The sequence below is a fragment of the Athene cunicularia genome, assembly GCF_003259725.1.
Source record: "Athene cunicularia isolate RWA chromosome 1 unlocalized genomic scaffold, athCun1 chr1_part1, whole genome shotgun sequence".
Taxonomy (NCBI): domain Eukaryota; kingdom Metazoa; phylum Chordata; class Aves; order Strigiformes; family Strigidae; genus Athene; species Athene cunicularia.
The window spans coordinates 17565127-17589272 of NW_020799091.1; the positions used below are offsets into that span (position 1 = coordinate 17565127).

General features: G+C 38.6%; 2 protein-coding genes across 3 annotated transcripts in view; one reads left to right on the forward strand and one right to left on the reverse strand.

Annotated features, from left to right (window-relative positions):
• The window catches only part of CENPJ (centromere protein J), a 41824-nt gene that overhangs the window by 5631 nt on the left and 12047 nt on the right, over positions 1–24146 (reverse strand). The window contains exons 2-8 of one of the 2 annotated variants that reach the window (XM_026842398.1): positions 10706–11210; positions 8553–8676; positions 7536–7763; positions 6214–6358; positions 4604–4700; positions 2701–4313; positions 324–458 (exon numbers count right to left, since the gene is read on the reverse strand). In XM_026842398.1, coding sequence (XP_026698199.1) covers positions 324–458; positions 2701–4313; positions 4604–4700; positions 6214–6358; positions 7536–7763; positions 8553–8676; positions 10706–11125 — 2762 coding nt within the window. In that variant the 5' untranslated portion in view covers positions 11126–11210. Of the gene's footprint in view, positions 1–323; positions 459–2689; positions 4314–4603; positions 4701–6213; positions 6359–7535; positions 7764–8552; positions 8677–10705; positions 11211–24146 lie in introns of both variants that reach the window. The other variant, XM_026842389.1, reaches the window with a different exon arrangement.
• Positions 70–24022, forward strand: PARP4 (poly(ADP-ribose) polymerase family member 4). The gene is given in 5 exon segments (XM_026842410.1): positions 70–80; positions 17071–17145; positions 22449–22559; positions 22561–22584; positions 23877–24022. Coding segments are annotated over 4 exon segments (258 nt in total). The 5' UTR covers positions 70–80; positions 17071–17131; the 3' UTR covers positions 23986–24022.

A 24146-nucleotide genomic window follows, 5' to 3' on the forward strand; every position in this document is an offset into this window, starting at 1 on the left:
TGTTAGCACAAAGATCAGTTTTGCAAGACCAGTTTAGGACTGTGTTAACATTCAGAACAAAAGTATACAAATTCTCCCAAGTACAGCCTTTAAGGATGTAATGTTAAATTAGCAGGGGTTCTTAATATTATAATTTGTGTGTGAGCAATAATTGCAGTTTAATATATACATAGAGCAACAACCCGTTTATTTCTTGACCTGTATCTCCACTGTAACTGAAGCACACCGATTCTTTACCTGTGCTGTTGGTAACTGGACATGATGATATAGTCCAGAACATACTAGGTAAGTGAATGCACCAAAACGTTTCAACTGAAAATTACCTGATACTTGCCAAGGCATGCTCTCTTTCTTCACGGAGTTTAGTTAGAGTTGTGTTTTCAGCTCTGAATCTCTCTATTTCAGTTTCCAGTTCTATGAGTTTCTCTCTCAGTACCTGGGATGGAACAGTGGTTCCTGCCAAAGAAGAGCCAGATGAAAGTTATCTGGCATCCATAAGACTGAAGTAAACAATTATCACACACCAGTTAAAAATTTTTAAAAATCAAGTGATAAGATTTTAGAAATAGCAGTAGTATTGCAAAAAAATTTTACTATTAAAATAACACTGAAGTGACAAAACACTGCACTATTTACTCAAGTACCTCAAATATTAAGTATATCCATTATTTTTGTAGATGTAAATGTGTATTAGGAATTGGAATGTGAAGGGCTTCACATCAAGCTAGAGAAATTAAGGTATAAGGCCCAAGCATCAAACAGCAAAGTTTCTGGTTGTAAGTCTTTACAAGCTCTATTCACAAGAAAGTTTGCTCATACCCATCCCCAATGTGAAATCTACTGCAGAGGCTGATTAATAGGATTTATGGGCTTTTTTGCCATCCCAGTTTCCTGATCAGTCACTACTTAACACTCCCAGGGTTTTAATAGTCCGTTTCCAAACATGCAACAGAAGAGCCTAAATACTGATGTTGCAGTGTAGGTAGTTGCTCATTCACCCTTAAATGAATCACAGAATTGTCTGGGTTGGAAAAGACCTTGAAGATCTTCCAGTCCAACCATTAATCTAACACTGACAGTTCCCAACTACACCAGATCCCTCAGGGCTACGTCGACCTGACTCAGATACCTCCAGGGATGGGGACTCCACCACCTCCCTGGGCAGCCCATTCCAAAGCCCAACAGCCCCTTCTGGAAAGAAATGCTTCCTAATATCCAGTCTAAACCTTCCCTGGTGCAACTTGAGGCCATTCCCTCTTGTCCTATCACTTATTACTTGGTTAAAGAGGCTCATCCCCAGCTCTCTGCACCCTCCTTCCAGGTAGCTGTAGAGGGCGATGAGGTCTCCCCTCAGCCTCCTCTTCTCCAGACTAAACCCCCCCAGTTCCCTCAGCCGCTCCCCGTACGACCTGTGCTCCAGACCCTGCACCAGCTCCGTTGCCCTTCTCTGGACACGCTCGAGTCATTCAATGTCCTTTTTGTAGTGAGGGGCCCAAAACTGAACACAGGAATCGAGGGGCGGCCTCACCAGTGCCGAGTACAGGGGTCAGATCCCTTCCCTGTCCCTGCTGGCCACGCTATTGCTGACACAAGCCAGGATGCCATTGGCCTTCTTGGCCCCCTGGGCACACTGCTGGCTCCTGTTCAGCTGGCTGTCAATCAACACCCCCAGGTCCCTCTCTGACTGGCAGCTCTCCAGCCACTCCTCCCCAAGCCTGTAGCGCTGCTGGGGGTTGTTGTGGCCCAAGGGCAGCCCCCGGCATTTGCCCTTATTGAAACTCCCCCAGTTGGGCTCAGCCCATGGCTCCAGCCTGTCCAGGTCTCTCTGCAGAGCCTCCCTACCCTCGAGCAGATCAACACTCCCACCCAACTGGGTGTCATCTGCAAACTGACTGAGGGTGCACTCGATCCCCTCGTCTAGATCACCAATAAAGATGTTAAACAGGAGTGGCCCCAACACCGAGCCCTGGGGGACACCACTCATGACCAGCCACCAACTAAATGCTCTGGGATTCAGTAAAAACCCTACCCTGCAAATCTAGCAGGCATCTGTAGACAACCCTAAGAAAATCAATGTTCCACAAAACAGTAAGAAGTAGCAGCTTTCATATGAACTTCTCGTAAAAACTTAAACAATATCCTATCCTAACTATTTGTTGGAGCACAGTTTGAAACAAAGATCTCACCACCTTACAGAGAATAGGCTATGCCATCATGCTTTCACTGAACAACTGCATTTTTAATATCACATAAATGCCACAGCTTCAACAGGAAGTTTTAAAGGCAGTTCTTCCCCAAGCTATAACCATATAGTCAAAATCAACTTGGGTAAAGCAGAAAAATTAATCCATATTTCCCATATTATGTGTGAATTCTCTAGATACTACTGGAGGAAAATACGGACAGGGCTGCCACCTCCTTATATTTTCTAAGAGGAAGAAGCTAACCTAACATTGCATAGCATTGCCCTACTGTGGTGTAAATGCACACTGCAGTGGAAAAGGAGGTACCACTTCACTTTCAGCATGCCTTTGATTCTTTCCTTGGAGAGGAGATGAAAGGTGAGAAAACGGCCATTCCCTGCAGCAGAAGTCTGTATTTACACCCTTTGGTGTACTGTCAGGTTGCAATTTAAGCTTTTGAAGTAATTTTTTGACTTGTAATTTATGTGGTCTTCAACATTTCATACCAGTTCTCTCACCTGGCTCCTGTTCCACATTTGATTTGATCACACGCTCCAAATGGCAGCTTCTCTTCTGTTTCGGTTTCAGTGAGGGAAAGAGTTTCATCATCAGGTTTGATACAGGAGGTCCATTTGAATCACTATCCACTGCAGACTCTTTGGACATTTCATCTCCCTTCTTTGAGGCAACTTTTCTCTTTACTGCTTTATCTGGGACAGTTGTATCATTCTTACTGGAAAAGTCCATTTCTAAAGGTGTTTTAGTATATTTTCCAGGTAAATCACTATTAACATAATTTTCATCAAGATCACTCCATGTTCTTTCATCATCAAACTCAAACTTGTTCCTACTTGTACAAGACACACTCCTCTGATGGTCTGAAGTTTTTCTACTCTTTTGCTTTGACAGTGCACTGCAATCTTTGCCTGACAGGCTGAGGTCAGCATCTCCATTTTGCCTTTCTGTGTTGATGTCTGTAACAGAACCTCCATAATCAAAAAATTCTGGATCACTTTCTCTATGGCTCATCTTAGCATCTCCATTTTCATGCTTTAATGTGGTCTCAAATTCACTCTCAGAATCTGCAGTAGTATCACCATTGCACTCACCCTTATCTTCATTTATAATCCATTGATTACTCTTTAAAGCAGGAGATGCTGTCATGGAAGAAGCTGAAAATATTACACTGTCCATTTTATTCAATGGATCCTTCATTCTAAAAGCTGTTCCTGAATTTGAGACTGTATGCACAACTGCTCTGTCATTTATATTTCCCCATGTCATACAGTCTGCCTTTTTATTTTCCTTATTTGCAAGTTCAACAGCCAGAGCCTTTACTTGCTGCTGTTTTGCCTTGATAGGGGTAGAAGACATTCTACGGCCTTTTAAAGTTTGTTGGTCTTGTTCTAAGATCCTTTGCACAAATGAGGAATTACTTGAGAAAGATATTTCATCTGCAGCTTGTTCTAGAAACAAAAATTCATCTAATTCTACATTCTCTTTTTCTTTTTCTTTTTCCCAGTTTTCCAGCTTATTCTGAAATGAAACTTCAAAAGACAAATCTGAATCCTTCACAGGGGGACCTACAGGACATTTAGAATTTGAAAAGGCACTGGCAAGCTCATGAAACAACTGAGGCTTTTCTGGGCCAAGTAATTTGTGTCTGATTTTGCCAGTGTTAGACGTAGCAAATTCTACTATGTTCTCTTTATTTTCTATTTTGGTGTTAATTTCTGATGGGAAAGAATCTCTCATCTGTTCATCATGATTTTTTCCTGGTTGCATTCTTGTTTCTACTGGCAGGGTATTTTTTCCATTGTGATTCCTGAGTACTGGGGTCTTCTGACTAGGACAATGTTTTGCTTTATCAGAGTGGTTATATTTTTTACATGGTGCAAAAGGCTTCTCAGAAACCAGTTCTTTGCCAGGAGGCATATTTTTCTTCTGTATTTGTGATCTGTTCACTTTAATAACATTTCTGTCATCTGAAGCCCTGTGTTGAATTTTTGGGGTGTTTTCTTCAAGTTTTGAAATTTTAGATTTGGCATTAGTAAATCTTGTTAAGCCTTCTCCTCTTTTCAGGAAGGGTCGTTTGATCACTGGTTTCTGAATGGCTGATCCATTTGTCTCCTGAAAGGGTGTAAAGTAAAACATAAGATGTTAAAAAGCCCCTGACACAGTTTGAAGATTTCTTCAAATAAACCCCACGTATGAGTCAGAATTTATACAGTACCTTTCTACTGGATTTCTAAAGACATCTTAAGTGAAATATTTGAGGCTTAGTGTTTTATTTTTAAGAATGTGAATATTATACTGTGTTAGTTTTTGATGCTAGAATCTTCCTTGTACATTTTTAAAACACCTATCGCATCTTGGCACAATATATAAAGAACGATAAAGTCTAAAAGTAAATAAATAACCTGTAATTTCTGGTATTGCTCCAGGCGCTGCTCTTCTAGTTGTATCTGTTCCTCCAGAAATTCTTCAAATGTCTGTTTCTTCGCAGCTTTAATAGGTCTAGTGTAATTTAATAAATAAATAAATCTTACATTTCTGTATGTGTTTAACGTCACTGCTACTCAAAGACCCAAGGTGTAATTACATAAAAGACGACAAATTATGAGGTGCTTTGGTCATTAAGTGTCATCTGAGAAATGCATTATAACACTAGCTGTTTATCTTTTGAGAGATGGCTTATCAAATCCCTGCCATAGTTAATATACATAACTAAAAGATACTATATGCAGGTTTTGCTGTTTCTTCTTTCCTTGGTTTTCTCAATGACCCTTTCTTCTGCCCAGATCACCAAACTTTCATTCATATTTTAGTCATGCTGCCAATTTCTACAGTGTCACCTTCCCATCCAGTAATGCTACTGAGATCATCTCCCCCTTTGATACTCCTCCTCCTTCTCAGGAGTACTGGGTCTGGTTGGGATGGACTGAGCTTTCTTCACAGCAGTCCATATGGTGCTGTTTTGGATTTGTGACTACAACAGTGCTGGTAATACACCAGTGTTTTAGCTGTTACTGAACACTGCTTGCACAGCATCAAAGCTTGCTTTGGTTTTTCATGCTGCTCCCTGCCCCCAGCTAGTAGGCTGGGGGTGGGCAAGATGCTGAGAGGGAACACAGCCAGAACAGCTAACCCGAATTGATCAAAGGGACATGCCATACCATAAAAAACTGTGTTCAGCAGTAAAAAAACAGAGGCTTATCTTCCGAAAGTAGCTGTTGCTCACAGACCAAGTGGGCATCAGTCAGCTTGTGGGAGGCGGAAGGTGCCTTTGCATCACTTGGAATTCCACGCCCCATCCTCCTTTCTTTCCTTTACTTATTAAACTGTTTTTATCTCAATCCACAAGTTTTCTTGAGTTTGCCCCTCTGATACCCTCTCCCATTCTGGGGGACAGAATGAGCAAGCAACTGAGTGGGTGCTTAGTTGCTGGGTGAGTTCAACCCACCACAGCCTGGAACAGGCATTTCTTGGTTTTGTGATGACCCAGCCAACAAGGCAGAGTTTTAAAACGATGCCAACTACTACTTTTATTCTGTGAACAAAGTTTTTACCATTCATGAGAAGGCTTCTGCCACAGGCAGTGTTATAACTTCTTAGCCATATACAGACATTGAAACAAACCTAACTCCTGGTAATAAACTGCAGTGTCACAGCCTTATACTTCATGTTACTACTTTCACCATGTAGCAGGGGATAGGAGGTTGTAATAAATCAAATTGGGAGCAGTAATTGTAACCGCTTATATACCATGCTATACTAAAACGTGTTTCTAAACTATCATTACCCCAGGCTGCACACACCTCTTCAGCCAGTAGACAACATCACCTCTTTCACGGCATAAGCAATTTCAGGCCAGAGCCTCTCTTACTAGGTCTCCACAGTACCTAGTAAAATGGAATCCTTGGTTGAGAAAGCTACACAAATTGAGAATATCAGACTCTTTCAATCGGGACTCAGAATTCAACAAACTCGTGTTATTTGACAAAAACTGCACAATAATGGTCTGAATTACCTTTCCTCTGTATTAGTCCACAAATGTTTTCCTCCGCTGGAATTTTCAGAGAGATCTGCGCTTTCCACACTTAAAGGACCAATGTGATGATCTTCACTCTCCATTAATATTTCCATCTTTTGCTCTGGACAACACATTTTTTTTCCTATGAAATTAATAGAATTATTTTTTTTCTCCCCAATAACAAATCAGTTTTCAGCTTATACTTTAAGCAGCATTCAGATCAGATTAAAACCAAAAGGGAGTTTCAAGGTAATGTAGTCTGAATTCCTACGTAAAGTAGTCCTAAGGTTTCCCCAAATTAATTTATTTGAATTGGAGCTTTCTTTTTAAAGGTGCACACAATTAGGCATTAAAAATTTTACACTGACCTTAAATAACCCATTCTGATTGTTCATCTTCTTTGCTATTGTTAATTTATGGCTTAAAGATAAAATAACTGAACAAATTTGGATGTCTGCTGTACTGAAGAGCTCTCTTATCAAGCTTCTGTTTCCCATATATATGTATAAACTAAGATCAATTTATCCTTTCACATCCTCTTAAATCAAGCCCTCTGATTAAAAGCTTTAAAGCTGGTATGAGGTATGATAACCTCTACAGGTTAATAAGGTTTAACTTTACTAAATTGCTAGATTCAAACCAAAACCACTATTTCAGTCATAGCAGCAGAGTAGTCATGCTGGTGCCAACAGTACAACTGAGATGAGGAGGAAAGATAAGAACTCCAGTGCATTGCTTCTGATGTACAAATAATTTTTAGTCATATAGTGGGACTTTGTCAACCCATCTTGATTCCTAATTCTAGTTCAGATACTAACTCTCACAATAGAGCTGGTCTGAAGTCATTCTGCATCCCTGGATAGATTTTTATTTTCCATTTGCCATGTGAAAACATGGGTACAGTTCAACCCAAACAATTCAGCTATCCAGTATCTGTCATTATTTGCTATTTTCCCAGTCTTTATCATAAATAAGCTTCAGCAGTAATGATTATATTTTTTTCTCTAAATCAGACAAGCATTTCACGCTGACAGAACTTGATTTTTTTGTCTCATGCTGCTTTTAACAAAACTCACATGCATGAACATCAACAGGAACACTCTGAGGCCTGTAAGCTGTCATTAAAATAACCAAAAAAATCAAGTAAACCAACGCTTGTATAAAATTTTCACAATAAGCAGTAGAATATTACACCCAGTAACTACAAGGGGAGAAAACCCACCACACACCAAGTTATCTTTCTACAAATGACCAACTAGTAATGTATTTGTCTTCCTCATTTTTCAAACAATTCTGCATTTTCAGAGGCAAGCCCAGACCTTGTTTTTCACAGGCAGACACTCCTGAAAGACTGGTCTTCAAAGATGAGGGACATTCTTTGCTGTTTTGTAAAAATTTACTGTCTTGTGTATGTAGAGAAACAATCGGACCATAAGCTCTGTCTTCAAAGATATTCTGATACCCAGATGATGGCAGTTGGTGTAAAGTCGTTAAGGCCGTTGAATGCCCAGGTCTTATCTTTTGACTTTCAGCCATTAGAGTATAGCCTTGAAATTAAGAGGAAAAAAAATGGCTGTATAACTGTATTCATATTACAACACCACTGTTCCACAGGGGAAAATAAATGCTACTGAAGGGCAAGATTGATCATCTAGCCTCCAACCTTACTGATCAAGAAGAAATGATTAAGCAACCTGGATTTTGCTCACCTAAGGCTAAACCCTAAATTCATTTTCTCAGGTAGGCAAAGTGAAAGATAGATAATCACTTAAGTCACATTGGACTAATACTGCCAACAGGAGAAAATACCCCTGCTCAACTCTAAAAGCTTTTTTGCAGCCCAGCACTGTCCCCTCCCTTTGCACACAACAAACAAGACTGGAAAACTGATGCAGGTTACAAGTATTTGTATTTAAATACAGATCAACTGCCTAGTTTAGTTAAGTTAATCACCTGAAGTTTGTGCTGTGTGAGCACAGACAAGGAGTGACCACTTCACCTGGATACACTGACAGTATTGAAAGAAACAGCTAATCAGAAAGGAAAGCTACTGTTTTACACTGTCTTTTACATTTAAAATACATTCTTCGAAACAAGGGCTCCCATCATAGCTTATATTGATCAAGTTACAGCTGGTATTTTATAAAAACAGGATATTATTCCATCTACAGTAGCACTCAACTTCCAGGCACTGAAGTGATACAGCATTTATCTTTGACCAAACAACTAGTCTTATGATGAAAAACACAGAACACACTTCCAGATTTTAACTGGAAAATGAGATTAAATTCTTCATTTTACTCAAAGTACGTCATATGCTTGCTTTCTCAACTTACCAAGAACTGTTGTCTGGCCAGATACCATGCTAAGCAGCTTCTGCTGCTCTTCCATTAGCCTTTGCAGTTGCTCCATCTGTTGTTTCTTTAGCTGTTCCTGTTTCTGTTGTTGCAATTCCTTCAGCTTTTCAAACAAAAAAGCAAACCAAATGCATTAGAGGCTAGGTTTACTTAGAATGTACCACAGGATTTGTGTCATCGAGGGAATGGGTATTTCTTGTTTTGAAGATGTTCCATTAGGTAAGTGTAGCATGAAAAAAAAAAAAAAAAAATTTCTATCTATGAATACACATGCTACTTCCAGTTCACCCAATTAAGAGTTCCACTAGTCTTTAACTGACCAATCTGTAAACAACAGGAATCAGAACACTCATTTCTACTGCATGGGAAAAACATTCAAATTCTTCTCTTTTAATGTTAACTTCTACTATGCTTTGTTTTTAATAAAATGGGAAATACTTCATAATATTTAAAGCATTAGAAAAAGTGTGGGGTGGGTTGTTTTTTTTTTCTCTCCAAGATCTTGGTTACAGTGAACAGTACTGATATAAAGGACCAAGGGAAGGGAAAAAGAGCAACAGAGAATATTAAGACTCATGAAGCTACTTTAAAAAAAGAATTAAAATACTGATTAAATTCAGTAATCCAGACTTCATTTTCTTGTGGAGCAGGAGTCCCCAGCCCTTCCTGAAGACCAGCCTCAAGGGCCATACAAAGGCAGGGCATTCTGCACCCTACCAAACCGCAGCAATGGGTGGTGGGCATCCAGGTCTGTCTCTGTATCTCCAACACATACATATGTGCTCGTTCCAGCTCCTCCAAAGGGAGGACAGGAGGCCTGATGAAATCCTTCCACAGACCAACAATTGGACCACACCTGTCATCCAGCAGCTAAGAAAAAAGTCCCTTGAATTTCCCTTATAGTCCCTTAAAAGTCCAGTGAAAACAGAAGGCGCTATGCAAGCAGAAGCTGTGAGCTAATGATCAAGATCTAAAGGTCACCGAAGTCTCATCCACAACCCCTTCACTTAATTTATTAAAGAAATCATACTTCTACCTGTTCTGATAATATCCTAAGAAAAACAAACTGAAAAAATCTCAAACATCCAAAACTACATTCGCCACTACAAGCATCAGAATTATTTTTTTTACAATATATTAGATTGTCAGTAACTTTCTAAGACAGGAGACTTAATTCCTCTCAAAGTACTGTTAAACCAGCTAGTATCTGTCATTTAGCCACTGTTTGATACTGCTGGCAATACTGAAAAAGTGCATAAATATTTTCCTATCACATAAAATACAGGAGAAAACTTTTATAGCACCAGGTAAATTGGGGGATTCTACTCTAGAGAGACATACACAGACTCTTTCCACCTCCCCCCTTCCTGTCTCCACTTGAGTAAACAGACATAAGGATTTGTGCTGAGTGGACAAGGAGGTAAATTCTTAATCCTTAACAGCAAGATCTATGAAAGTGCTGCTGAACACTTTCAGCTAACACAATTTATATCTAGTAATTGGGAAGAGTTACAAGTGGAAGTATAGCCAGGTAGAGTGGATTAACTAACATGCTTGTGTTGGAAAAAAGACAATTAGAAACATCAGAGCGTTGTAATTGCATGTCTTTTTGTCCTAATGTCTTAGATACTTCAACACATTCAACATCTCTCTTCATCTAAACAAAAGCAGGTATATGGGTGTACATGCCTACTTTGAGAACTAACAGAAGGTGTTGCTATAGATACAGGAACACACAACTTCACCATGTTGTGAATGTCTGTGGTGAACTTTAATGACCAGCAGCCCATTTCCACAGCTTCAAATGAAGAAACAACAGAATATTGTAAAACTGTGTGCACCTCTCCAGGTAAAAGGATTCTGAGAACAGATACACTGCCACTGAGCACAATTTAATTTTAAACTGGAACCTGTGCCAGCTGGAAACAATGGAAGTTAGACTCTTGATAGCTACACATTATGAGGAGGACACCAACTTTTATGCTTTTATGCACCTAACTGTAACTTAGGACTTGATCTTTAAGCATGCTGTGTTCTATATGTGGCAAAGAGTTTGTTTACTTCCAGTTACAGAAATATGCAGGAACAAAACAAACCTTAATTGGTACATCAAGGAATTCTAGGACTTTTACCTGTTCAAGCTTTTTTAAGAGTGGATCACTGTGATCAGATTTGTTCTGGCCATCCACTTCATCCTGGACAAAGTCTGTTTTAGAGGTTTCCATGTTACATGCTGCTGCTGGAAAAGACGTTCCAGTGGTACATAGCTGAAGCGTACAAGGGCTGCCAGACTCTTCACACAAGGAGTCATCACTTACAGAACAGCTGTCTGAAAGATGCAACACTTCAGCAGGGAAAGCTGTGATGTTTTCAGGTCCAGATAACAAATTTTCTTTGTTCATTTTCAAACCAGTACTAGGATCTAATAAGACTCCAGCACGGAAACTATCGGACATCCAATGTGCAATGAAGTTTTGTTCACTGCTCGGGTCTTCAACAGTTGGCATCTTGTAAACTGTATTCCAATTTATCTGCTGATGTAGCATCAACATAACAATATTACATTATGTAGCGTTAGGTCAGTGAAACTTTCAAAGTTCCAGTTATTTGGTATGGATGGTTACCTACTCTCAGCACCTAAAAATTAAGCATATAAACAAAATAAGAAATCTACTATAACAGATTCCCAGTAAAAGAAAGTTACTCTACTGTAACCAACCTAGTACATTTATTAAAGTAAGTCACAATCCACTTTTCCCTTGGCAATAGAAAAAATTTGGACAATGAGTAACAAACACTTTCTGTGCAGGAAATCAACATAATCCAACTTTTATTATTTGAGTGCAATGAGTATTAAATATTATAAAGCTGTGTATAATATTCTCTTCAGTAGTACAAAAAGGCATTCAGAATTTTTTTTAAAGTGCCTGCAACAAAAGGAGAGGTGATTTGAGGAGTTGAAAGAGAGACTTCCCACACAGGACCTTCATATTAATGCAAAGTTTCAAATATGTCCATCTAAACACAAACATTTTACTGAACATATTTCAATTTTCATTTTTGTACCTTCCTGAGTTTCTCATGGAAACACTACAACCATACTGCCTGTTAACTTCTTCCTTCCGAACAGCTTCTTTTTTTTAAATCCATCCCCCCCCCCAAAAGTTTGAAGACTGCAGAAGTTTCAGTGATCACCAAATTCCTACGAGTGTTATGAAACATGAATCAATTCAGGCAGGAGACCTTAAGTGATTTCCTCACTTAGGAAGAAAAGAGAGTGAACTGCTGCCGATGACGATGTGACAGCAAGACCCTGCCCACTCGGTCCTGCTACCTCAGACTGGCCCCAGGCCGTTAACTCTCTCTGCCTGTGTGTATGGTGTGTCACAGGGAGGGAAGGAGCCAGGGGGCAAAGGACAGACAACCTCAGCAGGCCAGGATCAACAGTCCTGCTGATCAGAACTTTAAAGTTTCCTTCCCAAGAGATCAGTTCATGCCAGCTCTCAATTCTCCCACTGTAAAAAGGCTTATGCTTTCAACCGAAGTTTGAAACTGTAACTAGGAGAAACAGTGAAAATCTCTTAGAAAAATAATTTTCAACTGCCTTCTGTTTCGAGACACTGCTGGAAGTTGCCCAGCGAGGTACAGGCTCCTGCATGGGCAAATTCAAGCCTACAGGGTAGGCTACACGCTGTTTTTCCTGTCACCTCTTGGAGACCCTTTCGAGGCAGCCTGCCGGTTTAAAGCTTCGCCCAAAGTTTATGGGCAGCAGCACGTTCGTGCCAACCGAAAGGGCTGGAGTGCTGAAGCTGACCCGTCCCGGGAAGGCGAGGAGGGACGAAGGGATCCCCCAAAGGTCGCCGCTGGGGAGACGAACGCAGCCGCGTCCCTGCCCCGAGCTGCGGGGCCGAGGCTGTTGGGGCTTTATGGATCTTTGCCAACATAAATTAAAATTGTAAGAATTAAACCAGTGATAATTGTCAGCAGTTTCACTTTGCATAACTTCCTTACCTGGTACTGCAACAACACAGTATTCCAGCTATAAAAGTGTTTTATCAACAGTTAATTAATCCTCAACACACATACTAAATACCTTAGTTTTTCTATTCTGGTTTTGAATTTTGGAAATTTTGCCATTTCAAACGAGTAAAGCCAAACATTGCTAAAATTCCTTGAGAAGTTTGGTTCTCTAGGGAAATAGAAGTGAGGCTATTAGACAGTGGTAGCATTCATCAACAATGAAAGAGAATAAAATCTTCACTCAAGGGAGGGAAAAGCTGCTGGGGATAGACTTTAAACAGGTCTTTACTCCATTTTCTGCTCTGTCAGGTATTCCAAAGTTCACTTGTACTTCAATGGTGACAATTTATCCTCCTTCCAAGCACAGCGAGAGTTACTGCCTCTTCCTGTGCAATAGACTGCACTTTGCTTGGTTTATTTGACTGGGTTGCTTCTGTCCCTTTGGGCATTTTACGGGGAGGTATGAATGTGTGTTCTAGCCCTTTCTACCTACATACAACACCCAAGCTCTCCTGTTGTACCTCATGCTGTTGGGGAAGCAGGAAGATCTTTCAGGGTGGCAGCTGCCTGAGTGGATACTGCTGATGTTCTCAGCTGTCATGATCTAAAAACTACTCAGAAATACCAGCTTCCTGTTTTATGTGCAGGTTTCATTTTGAAATCAGTTGAAAAGGGGAAGCTTTTACAGACTGATGCATAAAAATTTAATAAATCACAAGACAATACTTCTGACCAAAGGCCAGCCAGACAGGGTAGGTGTATATTTGAAATAGTTTATTCATCTATCAGTTACTTAAAAAAAGAATGTTTTAGAAGATTAATGTCTAGAATCAGTTTTTAAGAAATCAGCAACCATGGAAACTGGCAATGAAGTTGATAAAAAAAATAAGAATTTTTCGGAAAATAAATATTAGTTCCATTCAGTGGAGTCTTTCCATTGATTTTTTTTTTTTTTCTTTTAATGAAGCTTCAAATAAGACTTCAAGCTGGAAATGTGGATAAATATGAAAAATAAAATAAAGCTACTCCAATGGCATGTTTTTATTTGACTCCACTGGAAAACAAAACCAACAAAACACCACTTCACAATCTGTTTCAGTGACTTCTGGAGATAGCTCTCATTATCTTAATAGTGTAGCGGAAGATAAAATTATTGTTTATTAATTTTCCGTATTCTGTGTGTATGAATTTATGATGGCCTCTTTTTTTTTGTTTTACCTTTGGATCTGTCTCTATCATACATATCGCAAACAAATTTGTTGTGTGATGCATGACTTTGATTGTTGAATTATTCTGCCCACTATACAGATGTCACGGCTTTGATGTAGATCATATTGGAATCAGTAACAGGACTTCCCCCAGTGGCAATAGCAGTTGGATTCTGCTTTCTGAAGTACTCTTCAGACAATGTTTTACTACTATTTAAAGCAGTTGTAGTGTGACAGAAATTTTTTCCCATTTGTGTTCTCACTGTACTTTATCTACCTCTCTCTTCCACCATGGTTTGCTTCTATTATAGGGCACAACTGGCACATCCATATCCAGCAATGTCGAAAGGCCCACATATGTCCTCTAGTGTTCTCAGAAGCTGTGTGTTTGATGCCATGTAAGCAAGTAATGTAGAATGTCCAAACTTGTGTCAGAATTATTTAATGACAGCTTCTGGAGTTGCAGAACAGTGAGAAAAAGCTCAAGTAAATGCTTTAACAGTGTTCCCCAGAAGAACATGAGAGAATCTGTTTTCACAACTCTTCCTGATGTATGAATTGCACTGATTTTCATGGCCTCTCCATTCTCTTGTAGCTTTAGTGCTCCAGTTTCTTATTTTCACAGAAATAATGTCTTTCCCATCAGAGCTTTCTGAACTAGAGATCTAGTGTCATCTGTTAGAGTTGTTACAAAACACTGGCCATTTTGAACCATCTGTTCTTTTAACAGCTGTGCAAAAAAGGTGATGGTTGGTGTCTTCAGACTATTATGTCCATGTACCTTGTAGTACAGATACCATGTAAAGATGTACAGATATCAGATTCAGATAAAGGTAGCACAGGTATCAGGTACAGATAAAGATATCAAGTGGATTAACTTCTGTTTTCTCCAAGACTTTATGTCTCAGTTTTCAAGAGAGGTCATAGTCATCTGGCCTGCCATGCTCTCCACTTGAAAGAATTTATAAAAGAAAACCTTACCTTCAGTTTGATGGGACTGAAGAAATTATACTAAGCATGAGGGAGCATTGTGCAATTTTGTTTATGGGAATATGAAAGTTTAATTATTCTTCACTGCCATGACTTGCATCTTCGTCTTTTTGCTGAATTGTGTTTATTTTACTACAGTTACTTCTAGAAGAAGCCATCCATTCAAGTTCTGTATGTCAGGAAGTTAGTGATTTTGTGAATTGATCTGGGCAGAAGCTATTGCCCACCTGGATGGTTTACTGCTTGAATCAGTAAACAACATAAGCCCAAATGATGTAAGTTAATTTCTGTTACACTGTGAAGATGAGTATGTGAATGCTGTTAGGACTAATTTTTTTCCCAGCAAATACGTATGTTGAGTTTCAGATTGGTATTGGTAATTACACTTTTGATACTCCCGCACTTCAACAAATCCATGCTTCAGAAATTTTTATCTCAAAATTTGCTTTAGAATACTGACACTAAAACCATGCTGTATTCCCTAGGGCAGATGGCTGTCTTTTCCATTTTATAGCAATTTACACAATTCTTATGGCATGATTCTGTCCATGAGATAAGTCAAGTCACATAAGAGGACAGTCGTAGAAGGCAGTGCCTAATAGCAGATTACTGTTTCCTGCCAGTATGTTTCAACCATACTTGTCAGCCATTCTCTTGTAATGGAAAAACAGTTTTAATTATAGTCCCTGTCTGCATTATTAGATGACACATGTAATTAACACATGGCTACTCTTGAAAGGCTTTGGATATGACAGCTATTATTAAGAGTAACTGTCTATCCATCCATTTATTAAGTCTGGCTCATTTAATCCCACTGTCCCACATACCTCAATTCTTTTGCTTTTGTCTCTAGACGTTTAAGAAGATAATGTTTATTCATGTAATTTAAGTTCATTTAACAAACAGCCAACAAAATTACTGTTTAAGATGAGAGTTTTGTTCACCTCTGTTATCACTGAAGGCAAAATTACCTGAAGATGATGTTGGTTTACATTGGAAGAGCTTTGCCAGTAAAAGGTCTACAGTTCCGGAATGACTTCATGAAACTCACTTTTGATGCTTTTTATTTGATGAATGGTAGAAGAATATCCCTTTCATTTTTTGATGTAGAAGTAATACACATTTATGTAGGTTCTGGTGCGCACTACATAAATCAGCAAAGACATAGGATATGTTGTTTGTAGTAAATGCTTTTTATGAGGTGCATTTTTTTATATATATATATTAAGATTCATAACATTTCAGGTAGGTGAAATTTGATAAATAATGTTCAATCATTGGTACCTTTTGCAAGAGCTGAACCATAGGCCTAAAAGATTCTGTATCTCATGCATTGATCTGTAAGGATATGATAAAACTGTTTCACTAGCTCTTCCCACTTATAATTAATTTGCAAGAGAAATAGCATTTGTACTGGAAAAAAAAGAATCTCTGGATTTTTTGAAACACAATCATTACAAGTGGGTTGCTGTTCAGTTAGATTAACCCTCCATTTTTTTCCCCAGAGACATTTGTGAGACAGAGACCAGTCTTGATTCAATACTGAACTGCAGTAAGACATTGCTATGCAGCCTCTAATGTCTGCATGTTACTATCTGTTGCCTGTGGTTCATGTAAATCAAAAAGCATTTTGCCTTTTTCCTCCTGCCTTGAGGAGACAAAATAATACAGACTATTCTTTGAAAAATTTCCACTTGAGAAAAAATATACAGATACAAGCAAACCTATATCCTGTCTGTCTGGATAAACTGTCTAAAATTAATCATTACTTCATAAATAGGAATTCTACTCTGCTTTATGTATTTTATGATGAACTGGTGCACTTAGACATTTAGTAAGAAATTTATTATCCTCTATTTTCTGTTATTTCATCAATGCATTGAAGCTGACAATATGAATCAACAAGATGTTAAGGAACATTATCTTTCAATCTGATTCATATTTCATTTTACTTCAGGGATTTTATTTTATTAACTTTTTAGCTCTGCTTGAGGTACTTTGCAGGTAGCCCAATATAAGGGCAGAATAATATCCAACCTCTAAATACTGTTTTCATATCCTAGCTGCAAGAAAATATTTTGTGGATATTGCACTAACAAGTGTTAAAGTTCTATTTCACTGTAGAATTAAAGGGGATTCATTTTCAGTATTTACTGCTTTGTGCTCTTTCTGCAATTTTGCAATTGCTTTCAGTTTAATAATTTCTTCTTCTAAAGGTGAGCAAAGCAGAAGGTATTTTACTCCAAGTAAAGAATGCACTGGATGAGGAAGCTGGCGAGGTGGCACATCACAAAAGTGAAATAGACTATAAAGTTTCAAAAAAACTGTTATCTAGAAAACATGACCTGTGTCAGGTAACTTTTCCAGATTGCTAGTAAGCCGTGATCTGCAAATCAGATGTGACATCTATTATACATCAGTTTTGAACATGCTGACTAGATAAATTGACAGAATACTTTGCACAGCTAGTCATCATGAATAGAGTAACACTTGTGGGGGGAAGTTCAGTGTTTTGAACAGGAAGACCAGTTGCTGTCCAGATGGTGACAGGAGTTTCCATTGCAACCAGCATTGTGATGGCATCTTCAGCTGGATCAGATGAGAATCACAGAACTGTTATCATCCAGCTGATCCTAGGACTACTCCAACATATATGTACTCAGTTCCTATTGATTATCTTAAACTATATATAAAATACATATAAGCTGTTTTAACTATATGCAAAGACTGTTCTGTGTACCCATTGGTGCAGATGGATGCAGAAACAGTTTCTAGAGACTACTTAAAATGATGGATCTATGTGCAGCTGGAACTGTTCCTGCATCTACAGCACAAACTGCTTGGGGGAGTTCTCTGGACTGCCTGGATTGCCAGTGCAAGAAGTCAGTTGGCACATGTGAACAGATAACATCTTTCAGTTGGTGTAAGCATAGCTGGCCTGTCTAGGGAAATCTCCAGGATTCTTCCACATAGCTCCCTCTCAGCTCCTGTATTAACTTAGTTCTTTCTTTTTTAAGCTGGCTAGGAGTTCAGTTAATCAGGAGTTCAGTTACTGTGCTGCAAGTCAGTCCATTGTACCATCTTTGCAGAAACTAGCTGGGAAATTCTCAGCTCACCAGGGGGATTGCCAACGAGGTGTGCTGAGCACGCATACAGATGGAGCCCCTGTGTGCAGCAGCAAGAGCTGACTGCTCTGTAAGGACAGGTGGATGGGGCTGGGGGTGAAAGAGAGCAAGGCCAAAGCAGTTACACCACTGACAGTGACTCTAGTCCCACAGTACCCAAAGAGCAGGTGACAGTGACTGCTGGTGATAGTAGCCAGGGTGAGTCCAGACTGCCTCTTTATTGCTTCTCTGGTAGAACTGAGGCCAAATCAGGAACTCGAGTCCACCGAATCAGGGTCAGAACCTGGGAGGTGGGAGGCTGGATCCAGGCATGTTGGCAACATAGCTCAGCCAAGAGACCAAAGGCAAGACCTTAAGCTCAGAGGCATCTCTTGAGCAAAGGAGAGGCAGGAGTCTGCTGAGTCTTCTCACAGGTCTCAGCTGCACTGTCAAAACTGGCCCTGAGCCCAAGCAGCCAGGCCCTCTGGAGAGGCAGGAGGCAGTCAGCAGTCAGAGCTCTGACAGCTACATCACTCTTGTAACTATAGAGGAAACTTGGATTTCCTTCTTGTATTGCAATTATAATGTAAATTCCATAGATTCTGCCAGATATCCAGAAGTCAGTCTTCTGTAAGTTACAAAATGTAGAGGCTCCTTCGTGTTCTAAAAGAATAAATGTTAATAGTGCCTTTAACCTTGGAATTCTATTCATAATTAAAACCTTCTGACATTTCTGATATCAAAAACTTACTGTCTCATACAGCTTTCCCATGGCTTATTGAGGGTGTAACATTAAATATTTTCAAAGTTAGATGTCCTTCTTTCTCCCAATCTGAGAAAATTACATGAGTACCTTGTGCTGCTGCCTTAGCTGAATAGTGGCCTTGCAGACAAAATAACTCTAGTTATCTTTCAATTGTGTGGAAAAAGGTGTCATTCTGGGAAGTTATTCAGCAGATTTGCCTATAATTCTATTTAATGTTCCTGACATTGGTTTCTAACTGGCCACCCTATCTTTCTGATTAATAACATTTTAAAATGGGTAAATATGGAGAAATTAAAGAGAAGGTGGTTCTAAAAAATAGAATAATCAATGGTTAGATCATTAGTACAGGGAAAAGTGAAGTGGGCTTCAATTATACATACACAGTCACTCCAGGTTTGTTTTTACTGAGTGAATATGCTGTTAAGCAGCTAAAGTCTAAACACACCTAGTAACTACTGGTTACTAAGTGGTTATACCTGAATATATACTGCTTGAGTAAGGAAGGAGCACTATGCTTGGAACATGCAAACTTCTGTTTGTCTTCAGCAAAGTTCAGTAGTTGACTTTCACTTGATGTTCTGTCTAAAGTTTTAAGTCACTTACAATTAACAGAACAATAGTTTATGTGACTCAGTTCCACCTTACAGTTCTTTGTGACAGAAACAATTGAGAAAAGTTTTGGGAAATTTGCTGTTACCTGAACCCAGAGGACTACTCTTTGTAGGTAGCAGTTGTCTATGTTAAGGCTTGTATATGAATTCATAAACTAATCGTAAGGACAGGATTTTCCCACAAAACTTAGACTCTACTTTTACACAATAGCTAAGCATAATGACATTGCAAGAACTGGAGCATATTTATTCCATTTGCATTTGCCATCTTAGTTTTTAATCTAAATACAATTTTTAAAAAACCCTCAACTGCAGTAGAAGCATGCTGAAGGATCAGGGTTCATGAAAGGTTCTTAAAAAAGACAACCATCAAGCAAAACAAAGCAAAAAAACTCCATATAAAAAAGTTCATATAGCAACTTCATAAATTAGGATGGAATATACCTCTAATCCTCAACAAAAGAAATCACACATTTTGAATAAAATGTTTGAAACTACAAGAGACTTAGTCCCATTTACAAATATTTTATCATTTAGGAACTCAAAACTTGACTGAAGTTCACTGAATCTTGAAAGCATAAAGGTTTGATTTTTAAACAGGGCTTCATGCTTTTACTTTTACAGGGACTACCTAGTTTCAGTATCTAAATCTAAAATTGTGATCCTGAAGTCCTTTTCTCAGTTGCTTTATAAATCTAGAGGTTCCTCGCTGTGTGACAGTTAAGAATCCTAGAATCCTAAAAATATCTTCTTAGTATTTCATAGGGTATCACTATCTTTACACCATTAAGCAACTCAGTCCTTAGTCTGTCATCTGAGGAGGTATATTCTGAGAAGCAGACTGCTTAAGCAGAAGGCAGGTGGTGAGCACATTGTCCTCAACTCAGACCTTTACACAGTACCTTTACACAGAACATTCAGATGGTGAGCATAAAGGTAAGAGGTTGAGGGAGAATATGAATCTTTTGGTTTGTGTAATCACAAGAAAGGAAGGACATGAATCTCGGTGACAGCTCTGTATGTAAAATGCATAAATCTTGCTGGAGGTGGAATTGCAACCCAGGTTTTCCTCCTCTCAAGTGTCTTTCTTAATTGGGAGTTACTACCTCCAGATAGCCTGAACTGTGATGCTAGGATGTTTGTCGTTCAGCCAATACAGCGAGGTCTCTGAGTATTCTCAGTAAAAGGATCTTTAGTAGTATCAACATGGTAATGATTAAGAAGCAAATCAAGATTTATTAATGACTAGCAGGACTTAATTATTAACCAATGTAAACATTTAAAAATTCAGTAAAATATGATTAAAATATTGATTTAACTACAGATTCAAAGATTACAAGATTCACACTAACTTACTATATGGTACCTTATACATATATACATGCACATTCACAAACCCAAGACGTACAAACACAGAGTGGAATATGTACCTGTAAGAGTCAGTCAGAAAATCAGCATTGTCTCAACATCATCATCAGAGACATGGACAGTGAGGAACCTGACAGCAGTCTGCTTGGAGCGCAGTTGCCTATCCCAAGAGTGGAATGTGGTGTGAAGGCTCCTGAATACAGAACTGTGTGGTACAAAGAGTGCTGTGCTGTTCTTTGGTACCTGGACCTGGCTAGAGCCTTTAGACATAACCGCATAGCTTCTGTCAAAAAGATGGATCGCAACCGTTACCATAGCATCAAGGAAGAAATCATGAACTTTAGATGAACTTTGCTTCGTTATAATACCAAAACACACCTCCTGGTCGAAGGTTACCGGCCTCCAAGACTGACCACACCTCAGACACTCCCCCCTGCACTTGTATGATGGCCTCACTCAAGAAAGGCGGAGATATGATAATTGAATTCTGAGAAGGGCGGAGACTCCTGAGGCAGAGGTGGAGCAAGGTGTGTTATTAAGCATAAAAAATGACTTTTGAACAACGAAAATTGGAAGCTTCCCCACCAAGGACCATGATGATTGAGGACACAGCATCAGCTGGACCCGGGACCATTAGGATGTCGTGAGATCAGCGGTGGTAGCTATAACTTCTCTCCCTCCTCTCTCTAAACTTTACTTTTCTCCTTTCTTTCACCCATCTCTAACTATCATGTGCCGCTTCACGGGCAACACAATAGTTTCACTGTTTGATCACTGCTATCCCCTGTGGTGTTGGTCACCTTAATTTTACACTTTTGAGATCATAGCAAATGAACCGTCAAAAGTCCACCAAGTGGACCATGACAGTATCCACACTCATGAAAATAACTGTGTATACCCAAACACATCGGTAAGCAGAGAGAGTGTGTGAAAAAGAAGCTAGCTCACAGTTTAAATTTTCCTTGAGTTTAGTATTGTGATTATTTACTCACAATGCACTGGCATTTCTCAACGGCTGACAATTGAGACTCGAGCAGGTCAACTTCACCCTGGCCTTCCATTGGCTCTATCGGTGGCCGGACGGTACCTTGAGGAGTTGATACCTCAAAGGGGTCCCAGTTTAGGGGAGATGCTGGTCACTGGCCCACTGCAGTCCAGGAGAGCTCAAGAGGTCTCACTTGGGGTCGCTATTTATAGAGTCCAAGACAATTAACCTTTGTCAAATACTTATCACTCCAGCCTATGTCTTCTTCCAGTTGCCAAGAACTTGATGGCTGTGCAAGTCTGTTACTGCTGTCCCTGGACCACATCCCAGGTACAGGTGTACTGGGCTATTAGGAGGTGATAGGCTGTTATAAGTGATATACTTCCCAAGTGATATGGAGAGCAGGGCCAGGCTCCTCAAAGGGTGTCTTAACGCTCTGTTTGCTGCCATTAGCAGTACTTACCTCCACAGGTTGGTGTGTGGCCCAGGAGAGGGGGAGGAGGGTTTTTATGTCACATCTTTGAATTTGGATCCCAAAATGTGAAATAAGATAATTTTTATATGACTTTAAGCATGAAAGCACATTTTTTATTTCTCCCAAATGTCTAAATAGATCTTGAACTTAATGACTAAGTTTTTTATATCTCTGGTGATTGTTCTCTGCTATTTTTTTTTAAAAATTGTCACCCAAATTGCCAGGAAAAAAAAAAAGTTGAACATTATGTTGAGATTCAGAATAAGATTTAATCTTTTAGCAGTGTAGTGATATTAAATGCACTTTCTAAGTCATGAGATCTCAAAGATTATTTCAAATTTCTTGCAGGGACTGTCCAGTGAGAATTTTACAAGTGTATCAGGTTAGCACAGTAAGTGAAACAGCAGAATTTCTGAGTAGTCTTGGAAACATTCAATCCTTATTCCATGTCTCATGTGTGCAACTTCACGGGAATTCTTTCCAGGTAAATATTTACATTCTCTTTTTGTGACACTGAATCAGGCTTAACTGTATTATTAAATATATTTAAAACTTTAAAATATTTTTTTAATGAAGCTCTTTTGCATTACATTTAACCTGTTTTTACTGTTAACATTTATATGAACTTCCATATACTTATGTGGACCTCTGGAAGGAAAATTAATCTTTTGTAACAATAAATTTGATTACTCTCTAGGTAAGTTAAACTTGAGATGCAGCTATTTGGATATGATGATTATGAGTGTGGTTTAAATTCAGATGAAAGATGACAAAATGGAGAGAGTGGGAGAACAATGGCTGTGTGGAAAATTTATTCTGTTTTAGGAATGAATTGCATTGACAATGTCTTCCTTCCACTTCTCTACATTATTTCCCCACAACTACTGTATTTGTCATATTTTTAAATTACCTTAATTTTCTGGAATAACAGAATATTTAGTTCTGTGACTAAATACTATGGATTCGCTCAGACATGGTAAGAATGCTAGAATAATATAACCTCTAGTAACCTGACATATTTAAATCCTCATCATAGCATGTATGCAGTGAATACCAGCCACTGAAAATTTGACAATGTTTTAAAAAACGTACCTGATATATAATGTCAGAATTAAAATACCTCGAAAATCATATTAACATCCGTTTCCTTATACTGCAGATTTTAATTGTAAGTTACAAAACTATTGAACTTATTTAAATATTGTGTCTTTTTACATTCTTTATTTGGAATATGTTTTCTGTGGGCATCAATCAGTATGTCTCATATCAATCATTATGTCTCATAAACAGTCTAAGGATGGTATCTTTACACTAATAGGTTTGCAAATCAAAAGTTTCTAAGTATCCATTCCCCAGGATTCTACCTTTAAAACTCATAGTTGGGGGGATTTTTTAATAAAAAAATTTGTACAGTTTTTTTTTTAAATTAAATACGGTGCAGGTGCTAGAAACTGTAGAACTGCTCATCTAATAACCAAAAAAATATTTTGAATGTTTGGCAATGAATCTGGAAAATGCACTGGTTTTCTGCTGAATGAGAAAAGCTAACAGTGTTTATTGCTTATGTAATTAGTGTCTTGGTGATTAATATGACTTTAGGATTTATTTTTTTATTAATAGACTTTATTTTCTTTGAGTGCCTATGGATGGTTTCTGTAAAGTGTATTTCATTTTAATCCTCTGTGGTTCATAATTGCACAACATGTGTTAGCCCACATGCTCTATGCAAAAGTATTTTGTACTTCATTCATTGTGTGACCCTTTTTTTTTCTCTAGAGGACTCCTAATGCCAAAAGTGATTGTTGAAGATCATGACCTGGTAAGAACTGACATTGGGAACCTGGGTAGTGGCAGTTACTTCAGTGATTCTGTTAGGTTTGAGTAACAACATATCTCTTTACTTTATCCGTTGTGTATTCTTTTTATTTTTTTAAATTAAGCTGATAAAATGATTAATACTTTTAAGGTAGTTTAATTGCAAAGTTTATTCCTGTCCATCTGTTCAGAAATGTGTATCCTTAAATTCCTATGATGTTTACATTAATA